The sequence below is a fragment of the Triplophysa rosa genome, unplaced genomic scaffold (assembly GCF_024868665.1).
Source record: "Triplophysa rosa unplaced genomic scaffold, Trosa_1v2 scaffold431, whole genome shotgun sequence".
Lineage (NCBI taxonomy): Eukaryota > Metazoa > Chordata > Actinopteri > Cypriniformes > Nemacheilidae > Triplophysa > Triplophysa rosa.
The window spans coordinates 35,500-62,808 of record NW_026634435.1 but is presented as its reverse complement, the minus strand read 5'-3'; the positions used below and the strand labels follow the sequence as shown (position 1 = coordinate 62,808).

Genomic DNA, 27,309 nt, shown 5'->3' with positions numbered 1-27,309 from the left:
TTAAAAATGGCAGGGAAATTTTAATGGAAATGACGTCATAGGGTCCATTCGAATCAGCATGAGCAGGGATTCAGTGGAAACAATAATTTTTTTTATACCTACGGTTCAAAAGTTACGGGCTAAAATGTTGGAATGCAACATTGCAACTCTGGACTGTTGGTGGCGCTAGAGGGATTGATTTAGAGACTTTAAATTTGCCATGGTAACATACGAGACTGTCCTCTAACTGTGTCCAAAATTTCATAACTTTCCTATCGCTTCGGGGCTTGAAACCTAATAATAGGAAAACTAATGGATACAACAGGTGTCTACGCCACTTCGTGGGTTGACCCCTAATTAGAATTTCATTAGAAATTAATTTCTAATTTCTAACATCAACAATACATTATTATAATACATTTTGACTGTTATCAATCTTGAATGCCTGCTTCATAGGAAATGTTTTCAACCAGATTTTTTTGGTACTTAATGTTAGCTTAAAGAACATATTGAATTGTATTAAATAATGTGTGACTTCTGCAGGGTGGGTGTCTGCTGATCAAGTATGCAACTCTTCAGAATATGATAATGCTCATGCTGCACTTTTTGAAAATCTTGGCCTGTTTAACGACAAAAGTCTGGTGAAGTATATTCGGCCCGTAACTAAAAATACAGATGCTATTATGGTTTATATACTCCTGTTTGTGACCTCCATCACAGATGTGGTATGATACATTATTTACCTTCTCATACTAATCATTGCAGTATGAACATGAGATGTCAAAAGGTTTCACCACTAAACATTTGCTTTTAACCACAGAATGAAAAAGCCCAGAGCATCACAACACAACTAAAAATTTACACTGTAAGTGTTTTTAGAACTCTTTTAGAACTCTACAGTTTTACTCAGATTTGTAAACTTTCACCATGTACTGTATGATATTACACTTTATTTTATTGTCAATTATATCTTCAAACACTTTTCTAGTGGTGGACCGACATGAGGATGGATTGGGACAGCTCAAAATATTGTAACATTTATTCATTCATAACTCGAAAAGATTTGTTTTGGACTCCAAACATTGCCGTACAAGAAAGGTAAGAACATTTCAAAGTGTTTTTGGCCATTAATGACAACTTCATAATTATGGATAGTTACAGTCATTCAGAGGTGCACAACACAATGAAATGTACAAAGCAAAACAAAGTGCACAACATTAGGACACAACAAAAAATACAAGCAATGTGCCTGTCCAATGGAGCATTATGTTTTTGATTTTATAGGCATACCTTCTGCAAGTTGTACACTTGTGCAAAAGCATGTTGATTTTATTTAATTATACATTGATTATACATTGACAGTGCAGCAATTCACTTCCCCTATGGAAACATGTGGATAGATTGTTATGTTCACTGGAGCATCTGCCTCCAAGTGATTGGGCTTATTTCCATTGGTTTCTTAATTTTGCTGTGTTGTAAACTTTGGTTCCCCTTCAGTCGGTCTCTCGACATTGTGTTGAGAGACAGACTGGGGTTTGATCTTAAGAACCTATCATCTCCGAGAGGAATTTTAAAACGCCAATGGGTTTGGCGAATGGCACACACACGCCAGTCCCCGCCCCGTGCATACGGGTATAAAAGGGAGATGGCGGCGGCCATTCACTCATCCTTCGTTCTTCGTACCCTGCGTGGCATGATTGTCAAGCGTTTATCTCTTCGAGACTCTTTACTGCTGGATTTACGACGCAGAGCAGCGGACTTCTCCCTCCTGATAGCGGACTACCCTGGGCGTCTCGGCAGCGAGCTACAGACCTAAAAGAGCAAATTTCTCACAGCTGTTTGGTGACACCGTGGAGGATGTGTCACAACAACTCTCCGCAGTGCAGAAGCAGACTGAGGTGATTAAACAGACCACCTATTGGTCGTCACGGTCCCGAGCGCAGCCTGCTTCCCAGCAGGCCCGCCCCACCCCCCTGCAGTAACTCCTCCGGTTCCAAGGCCCTCCCAGACGACGGCCCACCCGAGACGCAGACCCCTGCAGAAGAAGGCATCTGCCCCCCGTCAGCAGGCCACTAAGAGGACAACAGTCAACATCGGGCCCGACCCCGGCCATACCAGCGCCCACGGGTCGGAGAGGGACGTTCCCTGATACGTTCCCATCAAGTCCCATTCAAGTCCCACATTCTCACAAAAAGAGAGTTTTTCCCTGGGTTTTCTTCCTCCACAGCACCCTCGACTCAACGGTGTCTTGGACGGACCAAGCTGCCGGCCGCAAGCTCTACCGGATGTTGCGTCGGTCAGCGACAACAAGCAGGTAACTCAACAGAGCCGTCGACCTCCCCGGGGTTCCGCCCCGTGCAAGGTGACCGCTCTGTCAGTCACCGAACCAGCCTCCCACGGCACGGTGAAGCAGATCGTCCCTCTGGTTCCGCTGTCACGGTTCTTGGGTGCATGGCAAGAGTGCACCAGCCCGTCACGCTGGCTAGAGAGGACGATCCGTCTCGGTTATGTGATCCAGTTCGCCAGGCGCCCGCCCAAGTTTCGGGGCATTCTCCACACCTCGGTTCGAGGGGAGAACGCTCCCGTGCTTCGGGACGAGGTTGCCGCCCTTCTGGCGAAAGGTGCGATCGAACCCGTTATTCTAACCGAGATGTCTTCCGGGTTTTACAGCCCGTACCTTCATAGTGCCCAAAAAGGTGGGGGGCTGCGCCCCATTCTGCATCTGCGCCTCCTGAACAAGCACCTACACAAGCTGCCATTCAGGATGCTGATGCAAGAACCGCATCTTGGGCTCAGCTCGTCACCAAGATTGGTTCGTGGCAATCGACCTAAAGGACGTGTACTTTCACGTCTCCATCCTCCCTTGACACAGACCGTTCCTGCGGTTCGAGGGAAGAGTGTATCAGTACAAGGTCCTGCCCTTCGGTCTGGCCCTGTCTACTCGGGTTTTTACCAAACTCGTAGAGGCTGCCTTAGCGCCCCTCAGGGAGCAAGGCGTGCGGATACTCAACTATCTCGACGACTGGCTTATCTTGGCACACTCGCGAGATGTGTTGTGTACGCACAGGGACCTCGTGCTCTGGCACCTAGACCGTCTGGGCCTACGGGTCAACCGAGAAAAGTGCAAGCTCTCCCCAGCGCAGAGCTCCTCTTATCTCGGTATGGAACTAGACTCTGTCCGTATGTCAGCGCGTCTCACCAACGAGCGTGCGCAGTCGGTGCTGAACTGTCTGAAACTTGTCAGGCGGACTCCAGCGGTCCCGCTGAAACATTTTCAGAGGCTCCTGGGGCACATGGCATCCTCAACAGGGGTAATCCCTCTCGGGTTGATGCACATACGGCCGCTTCAGCACTGGCTTCAGAGTTGTGTTCCCTGGACGGCGTGGCACACCGGCACCAGGCGCATTACGGTCCACAGGTCCTGTGCAAGGTCAGGGAAGAGGGACATCAAGTACTCTGACGAAAGTTCCCCCCTGGCCGATTCCCCTGACGAAGGACCTTCTGTCGCAGGGGAAGGGCACGGTGTGGCACCCCAAGCCAGGCCTCTAGAATCTCCATGTCTGGCCCCTGGACAGGACGAGGAGACCTTGAGTGGCTTGCCGCCGGTGGTCAGAGAGACCGTCCTGCAGGCTAGAGCCCCCGCCACTAGGCGTCTATACGCTTATAAGAGAACCCACGGAATTGCTCAATCGGGTCAGCGTTGGCCTTCCTACAAGAGAGACTCGAGAGTAACCTCTACCCATCCACGTTGAAAGTGTATGTAGCCGCTATTGCCACTCATCACGATCTCGTGGAGGGTAAGTCTCTCGGCCAACATGACCTGGTCACCAGTTTACTTAGGAGTGCGAGAAGGGTGAATCCACCTCGACCGCGCTCCGTACCCTCTTGGGACCTTAATGTGGTCTTACAGGGCCTTGGTATGGCCCCTTTCGAGCCCCTCAGAGACGCCAGTCTTCCTCATCTGACGATGAAGATGACACTCTTGATGGCGCTCGCTTCTATCAAGAGGGTGGGGGACCTCCAGGCATTCTCCGTGTCTCATGGGTGCCTAGAATTCGGGCCCGGTAGTTTGAGGTTGTGATACGGCTCAGCGCTGTGGCGTGTAAAGATAGGTCCCCAGTCTGTCTCTCAACACAACGTCGTCATGACACAACGCTTCGCCGACACGCTGCAGCGACCGGGAGATACCTCTCAGGTTCCTCAGCCCAAAAGATGAGTGAATGGCCGCCGCCATCTCCCTGTTAAACCCGTATGCACGGGGCGGGGACTGGCGTGCGTGTGCCATTCGCCAAGCCCATTGGCGTTTTAAAATTCCTCTCGGAGATGATAGGTTCTCAAGATCAAACCCCAGTCTGTCTCTCAACACAACGTCTCGTTCCCTCCATCAGGGAATGCAGGTTACAGTCGTAACTGAGACGTTTTGCTTTTTTGTTGTTGTTGTGCTCTTCATAATTTCAGTTAATATTTTTACTGTAATAATTTCTCTAGCTAGTGACTTGTTACCTCTTTTTAATTCTGTATCACCTTTTCACAAGTGTGTATCTAATGTCTCTAGTCATCGGGGGCCAGATTCACAAAACTCTTCGTTATTGCCATATTTTTCTTAATTTCTAATTTATGAAATGAGTTAGGAATATTTTGTATTCCAGAAGAAAAAACTTCTTAAGATAGTTCTTATTTTTTTCTCAAGATTGATCTTGGGAAAAATTTAGAATGAATCCAAATTCTCGTAGAAAACGCTGTCATAAGTAACATCTTCAAGTTAAAGGATACCTCACAGTTGTCTTAAACCTTACATTTATTCTGGAATAACGGGAGAGGGTCACAAATGTTATGACGCCGTAACACACAAAAAGTATATTAATACATATAATATTATATTGCTAGCTAACAATTAAGCATGCGTTTGTTAATGCCTTTTAACACATCACACACTAATATGTATATACATGAGAATGTAAGGCGCTTGTTACACAAATAAAGTTTATTGGATAGATAAATATACTGTTACCTCAGTATAATCATTTACAAAACATGTAATTTATTCTCAGAAAAAAATGAAGATGTTCTATTTTAGAACTTCTTAAAAAATGTTCGAGAATCACACTTAGGAACATTCTTATGAACTTCCTATATAATTTATATTGATCTTAAGAACAGATTCGAGAATCCAGCCTCAGTATATTTCATTTTGTTCTTTTAGTATCAAGACAGAATTTGCAGCAGCAGAGTCTCAATATGTTGAAGTTCGAAAGGGTTCTGTAAGCATGGAGGACATTTTATCTCTGACCACTGCCTGTAGCATGGATCTGTACAGGTTTCCCTTTGATACACAAGTCTGCAGTCTAACCTTTCGATCCTTCATTTATAGAGGTAAATCTAAAACCCAGAAATCAGTGCACGCACGCACGCACACACACACTATTTATTAATTTTAAAAAGACAATGCTCTTTCCATTGTCTGAAAAACAGCAAATTTGGAGGTACAACCATGGGTTGAAAACATACATGTATACTGTATATGAAATATAACTGTTATAAGTGACATTTTGAATTGTTTAACTTCAATGTAACATTAATAAACATTCAAATTTAAATGTTAATCCTGTGTTAATATTTGCCCACAGACTATGAGATAGACATTTTCGGCGTTTCAGACAGTACTTCGGCATACAAGCAGTCTTTTAAGATCCCAGGAGAGTGGCAACTTCTCGATATAACACAATCAGTTGATCACAGAGGCAATGTTATATATAAGGTACAGTGCAGAGAGTACATCATAATCCATCATGATGCTAATAATACTTGTATATAATTTAAAGCTTCATTTTTAATGAGTGTGTGTGTGTGTGTCAGATGACCTCTCCCTCCGTTTAAATCTGGGCAATTTCAATTTAACAATACAAATTGATCCAAATAGATCATACAATAAGAAAAAATATGTAAACGAGAAAGTTAAGAGAAAGTTAATCACCTGGGTTATCTGCTATCTACTTGATAAACAGCTATGTAATATCAAAGGCAACTAAGATCCACATAAACTGACAAAATACACCAGGGGTGTCCAAAGTCGGTCCTGGAGGGCCGGTGAGTTTAGCTCCATCTCCAACTTTAGACACCCCTGGAATACAATAATGCCAAGTCATCTGGAAAGAGGTTGTATTAGTGATAATTACGTTCCGTACGGTCGTGTGAGCAGTCCGGTGGGGGCACGTCTTCCAGTGGTCAGGCTGAGCTGTGCTGCAGTGGGAAAGGAGTCGGATTCCGTTAACAGCCTTGAACACAAAGCGCTGTGGGATGCTGATCTCTTGAAGCACTATAGGGTCCTACCTATCTGGAACTCACAGATGATGGTACCTTGAAGTAAAGGTTTGCTCTCCTAAGCTCAACTTTGTTGCAGATATTTGTTGTTGCCTTATGGCCGGGCCACACATACTCCGTGTGCAGTGCGTATGCGCTGCGTATTTTTTTACGTGCCCATGTTAATGGATGAGATCATTCACACAGCACGCGTGTGCGGTGCGGTCCGTCCACTGCAGATGCGGTGCGTTGCATCAGTGCAGCGATCGTTTACGCATCGAGTCTATTTTTGCTGTACGGCACGGACTGTTTTAAAGTGATAGCACACGTATCATGCTCAAAATGAACACGAATTCACACAGAAGATGCGGACCGCTAGTGCGCAAACGTAACGTAGTATGTGTGGAAGCCCAATGGCGCATGACGGATCTGCACTGCATACGTGTTGCTCTACACACCGCATACGCACTGCACACGGAGTATGTGTGGCCCGGCTGTTACTGGGTGGTAGACTTGGAATGTGGTTGATCTATTATTGTTCCCGGGGGAGACTCAACAACTTAGGCATTACTGTTACAGTCTCAGGGCGTTACAATCTCTCTGGAGTACCGTTGATGTACCTTTGGATAATTGACCATTGACTTTGGAACAGGTTTCAGTCAGTCAATAGGTGGCCGTTTTCAGTTGCCTCAAAATAGCAACGCGCCAGCAGTGTACCTGAACACACCTCGTTTCAGACCAGCACGCCCATGGACGCACAAATGAGCGCAAGTGTATTTGCTATTTAAACAACGTGGTGCAGGACGTGAAAATGATAACTGCGTCGGGCTGAAACTAGCAAAATACACTCGCGTCGCGGCTGGCACTGGATTGCGCCGGGTGTATGATAGGGCCCATAGACTCTCTCAGTTTCATCAGTTACATCTCTGAAGACTCTATTTGATATCAATACTTGCCTGCTGTTGTTTGAAACCTCTGCTGTCACTAAACTTACCTGTTTGACTCTGTCACGAAGTAGCCCGTGACTATGCATGAACTATATACATAAACATATATTTCACACATACATACTTACATATACAGTAACACGGTCTGGTTGCCGACACTGACAGCATTATATCCAGACCTATGTAATGTGTTACATGTGTTGTATATTATATGTTTTTATATATGAGTGATGTGGTGATTGCTATGTGTATTATGTGTTTAAGTAACAGCGTGTAGCGGTAGCACTTAATGCTATACATACTTAAAACCTTTTAGCGGCTAACCACTAACATTTATTTATCAGACTGATCACAGTACAATTAATATGATTTAAAGTATTTTATTTGGAAATCACATTGTACAAGAAACTTACCTGTAGAATGGTATATTCCAGGGGCGTGGCTTCGATTAGGAAATTACTGATAAGCCAGCACAGGTGTGTAAAATGTTAGCTTGGAGAATCGATAGAGAGTAATGTGAGTAGTAGAGTGTGGTAGCTAAGTTCAAGCGAGGACAGAGCTAAGTCCTGCCTCAAAACCAACTGGAAGTTATAGAAACTACTTTTCTGAATGCCTTGGGAATCTATGGACTTGTAAATCTTTTTTTTTGTTTTGTTTTATTTATTTTTTGCATACCGGGTTTTTACCCTTTTTGCTCTGTTTTTCTGGGAATATTCACTGTTTGGACATTAAACTCACCCCAATTGGACTAACTTTTTGCAATTGCCATTTTTATGCCTCCAACCACACGTGCCATCTCTCACAGACTCCATCTGTCTGTGTCCCTGGTCTACATACCATTACAGTTGTCGCCCTCCATCCGATCGCGATTGCTTTACATTCCCGTCTTTGATCATTTGCGATCGCGTTCCCTCTGTCTATTCGCGATCGCTTTACATCCCCGCCTTCTTCTGACCTCCCTGACTGCGGACCCCTATACCCCCAGGCCCATATGTACCTGCATACCCTCCATACACAGATGGCTTCCCTGTATAAATTATATAATAAAATGTCTTACTGACTGAATTTTGTTGCCTTGTTCATTTTTCCATGTTCTTTGTTGTGCATTTGCTTGCAATCATTGATTATTTACTGATAAAAAATGACTGTTCCTTGTAAAATTAAACAAAAATATTGATTAATTCTGTTTTTCTTAATGCTTATTAAACAAATACTAATTTAAATAGTAATCAATGCATATATTGTGTTGATATTTGGCAAAAATGATTGCAAATACAGTCACTTCCCCTGCCTGTCCCATTTAAACCTTTTCAAACAGGCTGACAGTTTGGATTGGAACATTTGAGAGCTCCATTTTTCACGTAACTGCGTGGCGACAAGATCAAAGTGTGTCACAACTTTTTCTTTCAACGCCTCTGGTGTGAACCATCTGGTTGCTAGGCTTTGTATTGTTAGGGTCTTTAAGCTGGATGCTTAAAGGGACAGTTCACCCAGAAATGCAAATTCTGTCATCATTTAGTCACCCTCAAGTTGTTCCAAACCTGTGTGGATTTCTTTGTTCTGCTAAACACTTTGACGAGGGAGGCGTGACGAGAGCCGTGGGAGGAAGAAGCGAGGCCGGGACGCGATTGATAATGAGTGTCAGCTGGGCGTCATTCCGGCCTCGTATCTCTCACGGAGGAGAGCGGAAGCATAAAAGGACGAACGGCAGGAGAATACGGTGAGAGAGGACCGGGCCCGGAAGTTTTGTTTACGTTCGTGTCGCCGGCAGGCGTCCGTGAGGTGCTGCCGGCCTGTTTTAATGCTGTTTATTTATTTTTGATTAAATATGTTTAAATATTCACCGGTTCCCGCCTCCTTCCTTCCCTTCTATTGAACTGTATTACAGTGGTGCCGAAACCCGGGAGGAAGGAGGGACATGTTGTCGAAGAGCCCTCACCCCGAGGGGTGAGGGATGTCCGCCAACGGCTGCCCGAGGCGGTGGTGCTGGAGCGTGTGCCCGGATGTGACGAAGAGCTCGCTGCCGTGTGCCTGGGTCGAGGTGGGGTGGCTGCCAACCGAAAGGGAGCAGAGAGGTTAGCCCCGCTTGCCGTGGGCCGGAGCCTGCTGCCGTCCACCAGAAAGGGGAGGAGCAGGAAGCGGGGGACCTGCTACCGTCTGCCCGCAGTTTGAGGAGCCACCGCCAGGACACTAGGGCCCGCTGGCCGCCAGGGGGCGGAGGAGGCGCGAGCCGTCCACCAAGCGTCCAGTACCACCGCATGGCACCGCGAGGAAGAGCCTCTCGGCTGCTGAGGACCGAGCGGCAGCGTGTCGTGGAACCGGACCAAATTTTTTTTTTCTGTTTCCTCTCTCCCCTCTCTCGCCCCTGTCGTTCCTGGTGCTTCCGTCTCCGTTCTCTCGTCTCGTCTGTCCATACCCCCAGGCGCTGGGGCCGTTGAGACTGGCCCCCCGGGGGGGAGTAAGCACAGTCTCGTGGGTTCCCCCCGGCCTGTGAGGTGCGATGGGGGTATGTGACGAGGGAGGCGTGACGAGAACCGTGGGAGGAAGAAGCGAGGCCGGGACGCGATTGATAATGAGTGTCAGCTGGGCGTCATTCCGGCCTCGTATCTCTCAAGGAGGAGAGCGGAAGCATAAAAGGATGAACGGCAGGAGAATACGGTGAGAGAGGACCGGGCCCGGACATTAGTTAAGTTTTGTTTACGTTCCTGTGGCCGGCAGTCATCCGTGAGGTGCTGCCAGCCTGTTTTAATGCTGTTTATTGTTTATTTAATGTTTAAATGTTCGCCGGTTCCCGCCTCCTTCCTTCCCTTCTATTGAACTGTCTTACAAACACAAAGGAAGATATTTGGAAGAATGTCAGTAACCAAACAGATCTCATCCCCCATTTACTGCCTTAGTAGGGAAACGTCTTGGTTACGTATGTAACCTCAGTTCCCTGATGGAGGGAACGAGACGTTGTGTCGAACCGACAGAATGGGGTTTGATCTTGAGAACCTATCATCTCTGATTGTACTTTTAAAAGGCCAATGAACTTGGCGAATGGCATGGCATGCCAGTTTCCGCCCCGTACAAACGGGTATAAAAGGAAGATGGCGTGCCCAGTCATACACCTTTGGGCTGAGGAACCTGAGAGGCATTCTCGGTCGCTGCAGCGGATGGTGAAGGCAGCTTGACCCGCGGCAGTGTAAGCTTTCGACACCAGAGATGATGAAAACTTGCATGCCTTGGAAGGGAGCCTTGGTCAGGTCCCTCCAGGTGGCGGCGGTCTGCGGCCACAGGTGCACTGCGATGGCACGCTCGACCTGGGGTACATCAACATAGCCCTTAGCTGCCTTGGCTTGCCACTGCGCTCCGTATCCAGGTACCAAGAATCCAGCCGAGAGCGCTGCGGGGAAGGCAGTGCGGTGCACTGCAACCCAAGGCTCGCGGCGGCTCGGGAAAGCATGGCTGACATCTCCGCGTAAGACTCGTCCTGGGCTTGACCAGCCATAGCCGGGAGCTCCAGGGAATCCTCAGCGTCTGATACCAGGAAGTCGCCATCCGATACTGTGACGGACACCTTGTCCTCTGTACACTGATATGTAGATCCGCTATGGGACAGTCTACTGCCACTCATTGGAGACAGGGTAGGTGAGCGTGAAGGGGCATGGACGGTCCACGGCATTTTCTGCGACGGATTAACGTCCATGGGAATCCCCATATCAACATCGCCGCTCGCCGTTGGGGCTGGGTTTAAAAAGAACACTGCCAACTGTGACCGCAACCTTGATCGACATGTGCTCGCAGTGCGGACATGCCATATCCACGAACGCCACCTCAACATGTTGGAGACCCAAACATGTGATGCAGCTATCGTGCCTGTCAGGCTCGAGGACGAGCCGGCCACATCCAAGATTACAGAGGCGAGACATGCCTGGCGGCAAGCGCACGCTGTGAGAAATTTAGCTCTTTTAGGGAAATTTGCTCTAGTAGACACCCTCGGCTCGCTACCGAAACGCACAGGGGAAATCGCACACACCTGGACGAATCCGCTGCTCTGAGTTGTAGAATCCAGTAGTTTACAAGAGATAAAGCACTCAGCATGTAAGCTTAGCAGGTTCCGAAGAACAAAAGGTCAATGAATGGGCACGCCATCTTCCTTTTATACCCGTATGTACGGGGCGGAGACTGGCTTGCATGCAATTCGCCAAGTTCATTGGCCTTTTAAAAGTACAATCAGAGCTGATAGGTTCTCAAGATCAAGCCCCATTCTGTCGGTTGGGTTTTATCCTCTTTTATAACCCGCCTTTTGCCTTTAGGGTCATATGTGTCTGGGCTCTTTAAGGATATGTAGAAAGTAAACCATGAGACTGAACAATTTCAGTCACATTTCAGTGTACATTTTACATTAATCTGGTGAATTTTGAGAGAACATTTGTGCGATTGTACAATGATAAGAGGGCACAAAAGTCACATACACATCACACAGACTATGATCAGATTGCCACTCAAAATTTGTATTTTGTGCAAATCCAATCAGAATCTGATTTAAATTGTTGAGTGTCTACACTGTGTATGGCAACTGTTCTGGGCTGCATTTCCCGATAATGTTGTCTCTTAGTGCATTACAAAGACTCTTAAGGTACACCTTAACTACAGGTGTACCTCTTATAGGCGTGTTCCCTGAACTATACCTTAGGAGGTTACTTTCTTACGTGCCACGTTACGAGGCGCTGTCCATGGCGGTAGTGCTGAATTAATGTATATCGATCACTCGACAATAAATTATTCACTATGCGCGTACTGCTATATGTAAGATAGCGGTGTTTTTTATAAAAGACGCACTTCATAAATAGTTGAAATTGGATTTATTAGGATCTCAAAAAAATTATCCATATTACAAACTAAAACCCTGGATATGTTAATTTAATTCTAAAACGAGTGTACTAACCCGCAACCCAAATGTATCAACCCGCTACACTAAATGGCATTATGCCTTGACTGGACTTTTAAAGGATCCATTAGGGGTTCCCAAACTGTGGGTCATAAGGAGAGCGCAGTCACTTGGCTGTTGCGGTGCATTATAATAAAATAAAGAAAAAGTTTATTCCAACAAGTAGCAATTACACTTGTTTAGCCTATAGAAAATAAAATAAAAACAAAGGGGAGTAGATTGCGTTTTTTCCTTGTATTTCTATTTTAAATATGTGGTGCCGTGAAATACCTGTGATTATACTTGTCTAAGTGGGTTCCAGATAGAAAAAGTTTAAGAACCCCTGGTTTATATTATCATAATATATGTTGCTAGTGTCTCAATTTACTCAATAAATATATTCCTTCATAGCAGTACAGGATGTTAGCTCAGTCTCTCCGTGACTCCATCACACAGAACATACAGGATGTCATGGCATGAACTCATTAACGTTGTTGTAAACTTTTGAACACCGGTTTGTTATCACAGGGACATTTCCACAACCATAAACATGAAACGCCATGAAACGAAACGTGATTGGTTGCTTGACCTGTCAGTCAAAAGGGCCTCTTGTGCAGGCCTTGGCTACTTAAAGCGGACAAGGTCTGAAACTGCTGCATGCCTTTTAATCATAGGAAATTAATAATGAACAACCCTGCTTGCCAATTCTAGTATTTTTAACTTTTTCCGGAACAAAAACACGAAAATAATAAAGCTGCTGCAAAATCAAGCATTTTGGGCCGCAGAAACCATAAAAAATCTCTGCAAAATCCTGTGGGGACTGGTTTGTTTCCCCAAAACTGCCAAAATGCAACACAATAACAATTGGGCCGGATTCACAAAACATTCTTAAGAAGATTTTTCTTAGCCGCCATATTTTTTCTTAAATTCTACATTTAAAATGGGCCGGTCCCGTCCAGGCTGAGGCATGGCACATAGGTTGCGGCCGGCTCTTCTGGTGTTAAGAAGTGGCACTCCGTCGTGCCCCAGTATTGTTCTCAAGTTTAAAGGGGTCATATGGTGGAAGTACGTGTTTTTCTGTGTTTTTGGTGTGTTATAAGTTGCCCATGCATGTATTAGACACGTAAAATTGCACAAATGAAAGTGTGGGAACAAAAGATGCATTCTATCTAAAAGCGAATGCTCAACCAGACTTGCCAGAAACACCTCGTGTAACCACACCCCGGCGAATCTACGTAACTTCGTAACATGATTTGACTAAGACCGCCCAAATCTACACGTAGTTAAAGTGGGCGTAATTGTAAATCTCATTGTATCGCCTGTCAGTACAATTGCTTTGGAACCTGATGTTCCGAATATGGTAAGAGGCTTTACATTTCCGTGAAATGCTTGCAGTATTTGACCAATCACTACACACTGGTGAACTGGCCAATCATAGCACACCTCGCTTTTCTTTTCTTTTATGTGGAAAATACAGCGTTTTTTAAACTTTAAATGGTGTATACACATTGCGTTACATCTAAAACAAACAATAATATTCGATTTAGCCGTGCAATATGACTCCTTTAAGTTTTAACAATTTACTTGGTTATCAGTGTATTCATTTACATTGATAATCGCAGAAAAACTGATCTATATGCAACATAGTAACGAAATCATGCTTTTAAAAGCGGCACATTCGGACATTAACTGAGTGCGCAAAGAAATCCATCTCTGTCGCGCCCTGCCTATTCGTTGATTAACATTTTTAACTAATACACAGAGTGAAAAAAGTTAAATCCTGCCCATCGTTCATCAGGAGTAGACTTTGAACTTGAGCTCAAGCATACATGTCCGGTGCTCAATATCTACGAGTTGTAGATGCAATGGGCCTCATTTATCAATTTAACGTAGAAATGAGCGCAGATCCGTGCGCAGAAATCATTTTATGACAGGGATTGCGTGTGATTCATCAAACATTCGTATGCCGCCAATCTCATACGAATTATCGTACCTTGGTAAATGCGGCGGCTGAAATCAATCGTCATTTAGGCCTACATATCACGCCCCAATAAATTCATTGTGTAGACGCCTCGCCCCTAGATTTTGCGACATGGAGAAACGTAATCCGGCCAAAGAGAGGAACTTTTACGATATGTAAACTTTAACCTTGAAAAGCAAGGTTCTTGAAAAGAAGTGAAAACCAGTTTGTAAAGACATCACTGCTGCGGGCAACAGCAAACCGAACTCCAGCTGAGGTTTGTATTTTTTATTGGATATTTACTGGATATTTATGTTTTGTAAAAATTTCCGCAAATAATTAATTACCATTGTTTCACTATTTTTACACTGAAAGTATTGTTGGTTTAATACTTTGGTTGTATAATGCATTCAAATTTAAACAAAATTTATCTGACTTAAGTCTTTAATAAGTTTGTTTGAGTTACAGTAATGTGTTAATGTAAAAACGAACGTATGTGTAAATAAAGCCCTACTGATCATTTTTGCGGCGCAATAAAAGGTGTATAAAATGTGTAATGTTTTTTATAAAAAAAAAACATTTAAGTGAAGAGAAAATGGTCTGTGGCGGAGGAGACAGATGTTTAAATCAAGAACACGCAGTTTTATGTTTGCTTCATTTTTTTAATTCTCTTTCAGATCTGTCAGTCAATGGCAAGAACCAGCGGTCTTCTGCCCCGGGTGCCCACAAACCGGCCTGGTCACACAACGCCAGGCAATCTTTAGCTGTGACCCAGTGCTCGTCTTCCACCCCCAACCGAACATCGCACAAATAAAAGAACATTAAATCATGCGTTTTGTCTATTTTCATTGGAATGGATATTTGTCAAACAAAGAAGCTATCATCTTGCAAATAGGTAAACTAACCCATTCCTTATAAATATATTGATTAGGCCTATTGTAGTTTTTAAAATGTTTTACTTTTAATTGTGCATTTTAACAGTTGTAAATTATCCTATTAGCCTAAAATTTCATTAAAGTTTTGTACACCAAAGCACCTGTTAACCTTGTAATTTCAAGCATTTAAATTATGTTTAATTAACAAGGTTCGGGAGGAGCCGGAGCATATAATCAGCCTGGCTGGTCTACCATCAGCATTTCATGGTTTGCCCTGGCCAGGGTAGAGTGCTCCGAGTTCGGATAGACCAGGCGAGCTCGGAGCCCGCTCTCTGGACAGCACGCCAAATACGCATAAACCTTCATACCCCCGCTCTATCATTATTATCCCTGCAACTTCGCTGTTATCTGCACAGGTGAACTCGTGAAATGATCATATAATTAGGCTAGAAAAGTAAATACTTTATTCATGTATTGAAAATAAGAAATCGCATTGGAATCTATTTCTACGTTGTCATACTAAACGAAAAAAAAAACTTAATCTATCGTTCTATTTGTCATTATTCCTTATCAGTTATCAAAAGGGTAAAGCATAGCCTACACTGACCTTCCGCCTTTCTCAAAACTGGCGTACACGAGCTGAGACCTCTCGTGAGATTTGATCGTAGCAACCGCTCACGTCCATTTTGATAAATGCCAAGTTTTGCGTGGAAACGACCGTACGCCCAGTTTTCGGTCGTATGCTCGTTTCATAAATGAGGCCCATTTTCAATAGGCCCTGTGCCATAAAGTCGCCCTAGGGTTACTGAGTATAGGGCCTTGGCATGTAAGGGGCCTTGAAGTTCCTGAAATTATATTTATTATTATTTTACAATTGTGCGCCTATACTGCGCTTCTGTGCAACTTCTCTTTTCTCCGCTAATTTTGACAAGTTTCGGCAGACGTCTGTCATGCCTCACTGCATGATAGGCTGTATGGGTAAAGTGGAATGGAGTCACCACTCCGCGTATCCCACTTTGGGTTTTCCATTTCCCGCTCACAGTCTGCGATCACTGACTCCTCTCACAGCAGATGATGGAGAGGCCCTGTCCCAAATGGCGCACTCCTGTCTTGTGGACCTACTTGGAGTCCACACTTGGTGACGTCAGGAAGTGCAGACCTATAGGGCACTAGGCACGAGTCCACAAGGGTATATTGGGAGTGCATTTTGGGACAGACTTGAGGTCATCACACCGGAAAGAGCAAGCGGTGCTTTCTAATCACTCTCGCGGTACTTTGTTGTCATTCGCTGATCAGTCTGCGCAGCGCCTCGTGAAGTCGACCACACGTGTTGTCTCATTGTAGTTATTTGGGACTGGAGCTGCCGGTTTTTATTGTTCTGTATTTCATATGTTGATATGCCACCCGAGCATTATACAATAGATACTTATGTTTGTAATGCATTCTTTGTCATGACGTAAATGCAACTGCTTATGTATATGTATTTATTTGTATACACTATTCTTCTGTATACACTTCTTAATATGCATATATGTTATTTAATATTTCTCTATAATACAGAAGCTGTGTTGTTTAGCTTTACAGAGCCCAGACACAACTAGATATAGATCTACAACAAAACATGGCTTATTACCTTAAGAAAATGCACTGCATTAAAAGTTTTTATTCTTGAATAGCTGGCTTAATAGAAAATAAATAAGCAATGATGTGAATAAGTAACTAATTAATAAATTAATTTTGAATTTTATCAAAACATACATTTAAAAATGTATCCGTCATGTTTACGTATATGTCTGACATCCACTACACTCCTCCCATCCGTTCTGTGATTGGGCGCTCGCAAGGATTCCTGGGTAGGGGACTTCAGTGGAGTCTCACTCAAGACCGCATCGAGGGCACAAAGGAGGCGCTCGCGAGCAGACTTCCGATCGCTAAAAAGACAAATGGGCCACTCTGCGGACTCGTAGACTTGGCGAGAACGCGCAATTTAAGTCCACGAGACCGCAAGTGCGCCATTTGGGACAGGGCCATAGTCTCATCGACAGGTAGATGAAGTGATGGTAATTATGATTCATTTGAGTGATTCGTTCTATTTCAGTTCGTTCACCAAAATGATTCGTTCAGATTCATTCACTGATTCCTTCAGTGACCATTTCTATGATACGCCAGCAGGTGGCGAAAAAGAGTTGTGTTATGTCAACGAACGTATTAATGGACGTATAAACTGATTACAGGCTTTATTAAAATGTGTGTCTCTGATCTACTCATTAAATAAATAAAATAAGTCTAAATAAGTGGTTCAGATGACCAACGCACAAGGTTTTTCTGCATAATTTAAAAGTTAATTGTTTGGTCATTTACACATTCATAAATCTGGGATTATGTTAAACGTAAAGTTTATGTAGGCTAGTTTAAATAAACAAGCTTGCAAAGTAGCCTACCTGTAACTGCGCTTTGCATCCGCTTTCTGCTGACTGCTGAACGAGACTCACATGCTAAATGACCGACCTACAGTGGTCCGTGTACTTGGCGGCCAACGGATTTTCCTTTTGCAATTAGAACATCAAAATCGGGAATCCAGCTGTTTTCAGGTTTTTGCGTTGATTATGAAAACGAAAAACGAACAAATGACCCGTTGTCCGTTTTTTTTCAAATGTGTTTAAGTGGAAATCGGGAATTAAAATACACGTGTGAAAATCTTATCTCAATTTTGTGCAGATTGTTTGTAGTGACCCGGAAGCGGAAGCTATCGAGTAGTGCGATTAACCGTTCTGTTGATGTCTTTGGAACATGTGGTTGCACGAATATGCAGGTTTTATTACAGAAAAAAGAAAAGGTTACAACACGAACACAAAGGCCACCCCATGTTAAAGCTTGAGTGATGCTGTAGTCATTCCCTTACAAAAATTTAACGTTTTTTTGTGGTACAAGTGTAGTAACCATGGTTTTTTGGTGCATTGATTACTTGGGGCAAAACCACGGTTACTAGAGTAACCATGTTTTTTTGGTTTTAACTGTAGTAAAACCATGGTTTTTCCATTTTAACTGTAGTAAAACCATGGTAAATTTCCGTAAGGGTTATCAGTGATAAGCGTGACATCGGGGTTATTCTGAGTTGATTGAATATAAATTATCTGCATGGTATCTTGACCCCAACATATTTGGCACCTACTTTTGCAGAATTAGCCATTCTTTTTTTTAAATAATGCATGTGTTGTTTTGCCACAACAGATGGCAAAACAATACCATGGACCAAGAAATGTTAGGCATTAAAACTACAGAACGGTGAATTACACTACAATGTGATAGTGGTATACATATTATAGAGCTGTGAATTATATTATGAGCTATTTTGTTAATACAGCATGAACTGCATTTATATGCATCTATGGCCAAATACAAAGTAGCACAGAGCACTTGGACGCATATCTATATGTCAATAAATGCACACTTTCCAAGTCCTATTCAAAAATGTATAAGGTCATTTGTATTGGCAACTGACATTAACAGTGCAACTATATTCACAGTAGGATTGGCTTTTACAATGCACTGCTGTTCACATGAGAATAATACCCACAACAAATATAAGTCCATGGTTCATAGTAGTGTAAGTCGCTTTGGATAAAAGCGTCTGCCAAATGCATAAATGTAAATGGTTCAGGACCATCTCCGAACTTAGACATCAACCTTCACTTAAGTTTTAAATCAAAGACTCTGTAAGATGTCATGGGTCATGTCATGCCTTTTCTCATGATGCAAATAGAGTTTGACAGTGAAAGGTTATAACTTAAGAATATGCCCACCTTGATAGCTTCCGGTTCCGGGTCGGTACAAACTGCAGAAAATAGAGACATAGGATTTTCACATGTGTATTTTAATTCCCGATTTCCACTTATGAACACATTTGAAAAAAACGGACAACGGGTCATTTGTTTGTTTTTCGTTTTCATAATCAACGTAAAAACCGGAAAACAGCTGGATTCCCGATTTTGATGTTCTAATTTCAAAAGGAAAATCCGTTGGCCGCCAAGTACACAGACCCTACAGTGTACACTCTCGTTCAATTCGTTCAATTCGTTCACGAACGAGATCTCTCTCTCTCTCTCTCTCTCGTTCAGACTCAACAGCGACTTGGTCAGTGTGGGCGTATTCGTTCAGTGGAAGATCTAACCAATTACAGGTCCCTTCACAGCCGGAACTGGAATGCTATTTGCTGACGTGACGCGAACGAGAGCTAACCAATACTTTTTTGTTTTATAGTTTTTAGAGAAGTGCATGACATGAATTAAACGTAATGAAGTCGTTTTTATTTGAAAGAACAATAAATGATACAAAATGCACACAAAACACCTGTGCTTGCAGTACAATAACTGAGTAAACAGGGCTTGACATTTTCCATGCAATAAAAATGACAATGTTAATTTGTCTTTGTTACATTTAACCATCAGCTTGCATTATTGAATTATTTTCGTAAGGATATTTACATTGTGTCCGTTTCTGTACTTGTTGAACAAGAGACCTCATCTTTCGTTCACGAGTGAGAAGTAACACCTCGTTCATGTCGTTCATGAACGAGAATCAGCGGGTCCTTTGACTCCTTTCGTTCGTGAAGGAGATCTCTCTCGTTCAGACTCAAACACAGGCTCATTCGTTCAGAGAAGGGCGTATTCGTTCAGCACATTCAACCAATCATATGCTCTGTCAAAGCTCACACTCGAACGCCATTGGCTCGTGCTTTAGACACTCTTTTAAGTCGAGACGCTCTGTGCTCGATGGAGAGATTTCAGTGAACGAGAAATATGAGTCATTGCATTTCGTGAACGAGAACGATTCGTTCACTTGAAAGATTCATTCAAAAAGAACGATTCGTTCACGAACGTAACATCACTAATACACTTTACAGCTAGTGCTTGATCCGATAAAAGTAGTATTTGTGTCGGAAATGTATTGTATTTGTTTCAGTATTTTTGGAAGCCTGCTTAAATGATTGAAATCGATCTTGGATGTCTAAATTAACACCAAATTGGGTGTTTTTAGCCATCATAAAAATTAGGCAGGAGACTGTGAGAGTTATATTCAGCAGACAACCCAAAAAATAGTTGGAATTGAATATACAGGGCAGGCACACCATAAAAATGTGGAATGAAGCCCCGCCGGTATTGTTTTTTTTTTCAACTAAAAAGCATTATACGCAGCCTCTCTCAAAATGGTGACACATAAATAAAACCTATATAATGTTAATAATAATAGCATTAAATGCAATTAATACAGATATGTAGGCCATGCCGTTGCAGCAGGTGCTTGACATGACATCACTGCTAGTGGGAGGGCCCCATTTGCGGGGGGGATCCTCGCGGATTTACGATACGCCACTGGAAACGGAGAGGGTCACAAATATTATGGCGTAGTAACACACAAAACGCTTTACAATAAGTGTGATTTTTTTCACTTAGCTAACATTTGATCGTAAATGCCGTTTACATGCTAATATATACAGGATATAAGAATGCGAGGTCCTTGTTACACACATAAAGTTTATTATATAAACATATTATTATTAAGTTTATTGTATAAACATACAGTTACAACACAAGCAGGCGAGTGTAATCATTGACAAAGCATATCATTTTTATGTTACGACAAAAATTAAGATGTTCTTAGGAAAATATTTGAGAACTTTTTAAGAAATGTTTGCGAATCGCACTTACGAACATTCTTACGAACTTCCTACCTATCTTAAGAACAATCTTATATTTTGTCTTAAGAACAGTTTCGTGAATTCGACCCCAAGGACCTTAGATGCTCACTCACTGGTAATCATTTCACATTTTTGTCTTACTGAAATCGCACAAGCAAACTGAACAAACATCATGAAACGCAATCGAACGTGAATAGACAAAGTTTCTTATATTTTATATGAAGCCACTTATTGCTACACAGGTAGAGAAGAAAAAATAAAGTGAGAGTACTTGGTTCTGCCTGTTGTTGATAAATGCCAGTTGTGAGTGACTTTTTGCCCTTAAACATATTTTACTCACCCTCAAGCCATGTGCATGTCTTCCTTTAGCCGAACAAATATATATTATTATATCATAAAAGTTATTTATTTCCACATTGCAGATGACCATCAGGAGGAAACCTCTAGTGTATGTCATCAACTTAATTTTTCCAGTCTTTTGTTTCCTGGTGCTGGATGTGGCCTCCTTCTTCATAAATGCAGCTGAAGCAGATAAGCTGAGCTTTAAAGTGACTTTACTCCTGTCCATTTCTGTGCTTCTGCAAGTTCTTAATGACAGACTGACCGCTACATCCAGTGATATCCCATTAATTGGTAAGTCATGATTGTCAACAACCAATACATTTGACAAAGCCAACATACTGATCTACTAGGCCTATATAAACCAGTGGCATAGCCAGAATTTTATTTTTGAGTGGGCCGTCATGTACAAGTATAAAGCCATTTCATTAGGTTTCTATCTATTACTAAAATGATACACCTGTACTATACAGCACATTTCACCGTTTTAGCAAACATAAACATAGCCTAGCGATTAATCCTGGTCCTCGAAAAGAATGGAAAATAATATTTTTTAAGAATTCAACGGACCGGAGTCAATTATTCCGCTTTATTCTGATGTTTGCTGTCAAGACATTTTTAAGGTACAAATCCTGGAATGCGCTAATATCTAAATAGGGCTCATTTTTATTACGCGTCTCATCTCAAGCTGTTGCTTGAGCCTGTATGCAGTTTTCAGAGAGCGAGCAAACGAGACGAAGACAGACAACACAGCGCATATGCACATGCGTTTGCTTCATTAGGACAGAAAAGTCCAGTATCGATATTTGTTTTTGCCGTATTCAACAACCTGGACATATCAGAAAAGTTTTCTGTGCCAGCTGCGGTTCTCACAGTGCCATAGAAAGCTTGCTGCTGTGTATTTAAAGGCCATTTATCTTTTCCACACATGTATTTTTGACTTTAAGCCAATCATTAAACAAATAAAGCTGTTGTTTTTTTATATTTTCGTGTTTCTAAGTGTTATCTTTAACCCACTGGTTGTGTCATGTGGTTTGCCGTTACCTGCTTCGTCCATAAATATTAATAGTTATTTCTTCTCAGATGGATGTTACGAAAATTATTAGATGGAAATTACCTGTCATTTAGTTTGTTGTTAGATCACCCGTAGAACGTTCGTCAGCCAATAAGAATGAAGGATTCCAAGGCCCTGTGGTATAAGTAACACCGCATCCTAACCAAATGCGATGCAATGAGATTCCTGCGATAAGCAATTTGTTTGTCCATACCGAACGCGAAAAGGGGGCGGGACGCAACAATCAATAAAAACCTCTAAAGTAGAAACGGCCGTTGCTCGTCACGCAGCGCTGTCACGGCTGGTTAGGACAAAACCTCTGATTAACATGGAAAAGATACCTTTTATCACGTGTCGCAGCGTCACGTCGCGTTTGGTTAGGATGCGGTGATAATCCACGGTTAGCCTTGCATTAAAGGATTTTAATGCACGACGTGGAGGTCAAGAACCACACTCTGCGAAGTGCATTAAAATCCTTTAATGCAAGGCTAGCCGTGGATTATTCTGTTTATACCATGGTCATCATTTGCCAATTTAAAGCTGTTATTGTCCTTTTTGATCAGACAGGTGAACATGACAGTTATTTTTGTCAGTTAATTTCAAACATTGATCAAACTGACTGGAACTACCCGTGCATTGAACAGTTTTAATGCACACCTTCTAATCAGAATCGAGTATTCAAACAGACCCTAGCATAATTTGTTTATAAATGTATTTGTTGCAATCTTAGTTTGCTGTTTTACAGGGGTTTATTGCGGTGTGATTTTCACACTTATTGGCTTTAGCATTCTTGAGACCATCTTAGTGAATATTCTGATTGCTAAAGGAGAAAAGGCCAAATCAGTAACACCAGAGGAAACCAGAGCTGCTGAAACTGGTCAAAATGGTAAGTGTCTTCTCAGTATTTGAATATGGACAGCATTTTCTTGTGTCTTCTCAAATTAAGATTCATACTGTTCTAAATAATAAAATAAAACTGACGTGGTCAGAAGTCATAGGATACATCAACAGCTACAACTAGATTATAGTAGCCACCGCACAACAAACAAAAAGAAAACCACCTACAATTTCACCTTGCATATTGTAAAAGTAGCCTACTATCGAAAAATCCAATTCAATTGGAAGAAAAATGAATCAAATAGGTCAGTTAGAGGTAAAAAGGTTTTATTTTTAAGATTTCCTCGCCAAGAATCGTATGTGACCCTGGACCATTTATACATCATCTGAAAGCTGAATAAATAAGATTTCCATTGATGTATGATTGGATAGGAATTTTTTATCCGAGATATAATTATTTGAAAATCTGGAATCTGAGGATGCGAATAAATAAAAATATAGAGAAAATCGCTTTTAAAGTTGTCCAAATAAAGTCTATAGCAACGCATATTACTAATGAAGGGAAATAAATGCTCTTAACTGGCTTACCGCTGTAAGGGTGTTGTGGAGAATAGATGAACCCAAAAGCTGAAGTTCTAAGCTTTACGTAGATACCAAACTTGAACGGGTAATTCTCAAAGAGCGGCAGCAGCGAGTGAAGTTTGTAGGCCTGTTTCTGGTCATGTTTGTTCGCGATTTTGCTGGATCCATCCACAAAAATATTTTTTTATATATTTGCGGTAGGAAATTTACAAAATATCTTTATGGAACATGATCTTAACTTAATATCCTAATGATTTTTGGCATCAAAGAAAAATCTGTAATTTTGACCCATTCAACAAATTGCTGGCTATTGCTACAATTACCCGTGCTACTTATGACTGGTTTTGTGGTTCAGGGTCACATTTAAAGAAATATACCAAAATAAATATAGGCTGGCATTAATGCAGAGCCATGGTTTGTGTTGGTTTCCACAGATCATGTAAATGACTTGAATAACTCTCCGGAAACCATTGAAAATGAGGAGCCAACATGTATGATTGACATTGGAAAGAAGTCATCACTGTGGACCAGAGCCGCAAAAATTATAGATGTGACCTACATTGTTTTGTACATAAGCACAATTATTGTGTTTCTGTCCATTATTGGCAAGATTTGGTTACAGTTGTAATATCCTTTTATATGTCAAATTGCATGCAAAACTATCTTTTAATTGGATTGTTTGATGAATTTCTGGACATGTTATTTGTGGTGTATTTTTTAAAAGCATTTGTCTTTTTCTTTGTCTAATACACCGCAGTGATAAAGCTTTTTTATTGCTGCTGTTTTGTTTATATTGTTTTCAACAATATAAAATAATATTTATCTTCTGTTTGTTGTGGTTGTGAATTGTTTCTTTTTGATATATGCAATGTGTGCATCAGCTGATATAAGATCAATTTTGTCAGGCCTCGGGCCTGAGTTCCTGCCTGTTTTGTTTATTTGTTTTTGTATGGTCTGTGTCGAGCACATGGTAGAGTTACCGCTCACCATGGGTCTGTGTATGCCCCGCCCCCTTGTTTTCCCCACTTTCTCCTCTCACACCGGTTTCTACTTTCTCTCATTACAGCTCACCTGCTCTCACTCCCCTGCTGATTATTCCATTACTTAAACCTCCTTGGTTCTGCCGTATGGCGTCAGATCGTTAGATTGTCTAGCTACCGTGACATCTTGTCTTGGGATATAACTCTTGTCTTGGGATATAACTCTTGTCTTGGGATATAACGCTTGTCTTGGGATATAACGCTTGTCTTGGGAATATACTCTTGTCTTGGGAATATACTCTTGTTTTGGGAATATACTCTTGTCTTGGGAATATACTCTTGTCTTGGGATATAACGCTTGTCTTGGGATATAACGCTTGTCTTGGGATATAACGCTTGTCTTGGGAATATACTCTTGTCTTGGGAATATACTCTTGTCTTGGGAATATACTCTTGTTTTGGGAATATACTCTTGTCTTGGGATATAACTTTTGTCTTGGGATATAACGCTTGTCTTGGGATATAACGCTTGTCTTGGGATATAACGCTTGTCTTGGGAATATACTCTTGTCTTGGGAATATACTCTTGTCTTGGGATATAACGCTTGTCTTGGGATATAACTCTGGTCTTGGGATATAACGCTTGTCTTGGGATATAACGCTTGTCTTGGGAATATACTCTTGTTATACTCTTGTCTTGGGAATATACTCTTGTCTTGGGATATAACTCTTGTCTTGGGATATAACTCTTGTCTTGGGATATAATGTTTGTCTTGGGATATAACGCTTGTCTTGGGATATAACGCTTGTCTTGGGATATAACGCTTGTCTTGGGAATATACTCTTGTCTTGGGAATATACTCTTGTCTTGGGATATAACGCTTGTCTTGGGATATAACTCTGGTCTTGGGATATAACGCTTGTCTTGGGATATAACGCTTGTCTTGGGAATATACTCTTGTTATACTCTTGTCTTGGGAATATACTCTTGTCTTGGGATATAACTCTTGTCTTGGGATATAACTCTTGTCTTGGGATATAATGCTTGTCTTGGGATATAACGCTTGTCTTGGGATATAACGCTTGTCTTGGGATATAACGCTTGTCTTGGGAATATACTCTTGTCTTGGGAATATACTCTTGTTTTGGGAATATACTTTTGTTTTGGGAATATACTCTTGATTTGGGAATATACTCTTGTTTTGGGAATATACTCTTGTCTTGGGATATAATTCTTGTCTTGGGAATATAACTCTTGTCTTGGGAATATACTTTTGTCTTGGGAATATACTCTTGTCTTGGGAATATACTCTTGTCTTGGATGTACACTTGTATCTTGGATTTAGACTCTGTCTTGGAATACCTCTGGTCTAGACTGTTTTTGGGGATTACAAATTTTCCAATTTGCACATTTACCTTGTCCAGGCTCCAGCGCTGTTAGATTCCTGCACGGTGCTTCTATCTCCCTACAGCTGCCCAGACGTCCTCGCCTACGTGGCTCGTTTTGAGTGGGTTGTCTCGCCAGTTCTCTACTTCCAGTTCCAGCGTCGAGCTTCTGGGGATCCTGCGGATCGTCTTTCCGTCTGTCGCCCGTGGCCGCGGATTCTCTGCCTTCTCCATTGGGTCAGGCTGGTGGTTGATCGGGGAATTATTTCTCGTCACAATGCCATATTGAATCAGGCAAATGTGAGCGGTTGATTGACAAGGAGGCAAATGAACATAGCTTAAGTCATTTTCTCACCCCCCCCCAACCATGACACTAAACATGACATCATCATATTGAAATATGGATGTTGTTTCAAGATGAAGATTGAGGGTCACATTTGTCTGCTTTATTTATAATGTTGTTACTTCCAGACTGTTCCTGGCTGTTATTATATGACGTATTAATGTAAAGGCCTATTCTCGCACAATACAAAACAAAAATGAAAAATGAATTGCAGATTAAATCTGTCCATGTCATTTTCAAGCTCCAAAAATGAGGCTGTTTCATGTCCATGTTTATCCCTGCCTTAAGATTCTTCATTCGAATCGATGACATGACATGACATGACATGACCAGCAACTTGGGCACTATTTTCTGTAACATATTAGAAACTGTCACACCTATGAAGTCAAAAAAGAGTATTGAGAAAAACATAGCACCATGGTACAATAGCACCACTCGCGCCCTTAAAAGAGAAACATGTAAACTGGAGCGCAAATGGAAACAAACCCAATAAAAAGGCACTAAAAGCAGCAAAGGCTGAGCACCTCCGAAACCTCATAGAAACTAACAAAAACAATCCAAGGTTTTTATTTAGTACAGTTGCTAAACTAACAAATAAACAGACTTCACCTGACCTGGGTATTCCGCCACACCTTGGTAGCAATGAATTCATAAATTTTTTTACAGAGAAAATCGAAAACATATGAGACAAAATAGTAAAAACTCAACCTTCAAGTCTGTCCTATGAATTAGTATCAACCATCGCCCCACAAGAAAAGCTAAAGTGTTTTTCACCTATAAAACAGGAAGATTTAATTAAACTTATTGTAACACCTAAACCTACAACTTGCTTAGACCCCATACCAACTAAATTATTAAAAGAGTTATTACCCGTTGCAATTGAGCCCATTTATAACATTATCAACTCGTCAATTAATCTAGGCCATGTCCCAGGAGCCTTTAAACTGGCCGTCATTAAGCCTCTTATCAAGAAACCAAACTTAGACCCCAATGAACTAGGAAACTATAGACCGATTTCAAATCTCCCTTACCTGTCTAAAATACTAGAAAAAGTAGTGTCCACTCAGTTGTGCTCTTTCTTACAAAATAATGACATACACGAAAAATTCCAGTCAGG

At 42.1% G+C, this 27,309-nt stretch overlaps 1 protein-coding gene across 1 annotated transcript in view; it reads left to right on the top strand.

Moving 5' to 3' along the window:
- Positions 1–24,221, top strand: part of LOC130550806 (5-hydroxytryptamine receptor 3A-like) — a 33,162-nt gene extending 8,941 nt beyond the window's left edge. The window contains exons 2-9 of the mRNA XM_057328298.1: positions 523–704; positions 800–844; positions 968–1,077; positions 5,183–5,352; positions 5,607–5,737; positions 21,094–21,304; positions 22,810–22,950; positions 23,918–24,221. Of these exons, the coding sequence (XP_057184281.1) occupies positions 523–704; positions 800–844; positions 968–1,077; positions 5,183–5,352; positions 5,607–5,737; positions 21,094–21,304; positions 22,810–22,950; positions 23,918–24,111 (1,184 nt within the window). The 3' untranslated portion in view covers positions 24,112–24,221. The remainder of the gene's footprint in view (positions 1–522; positions 705–799; positions 845–967; positions 1,078–5,182; positions 5,353–5,606; positions 5,738–21,093; positions 21,305–22,809; positions 22,951–23,917) is intronic.
- Positions 24,222–27,309: the final 3,088 nt, after the last annotated feature.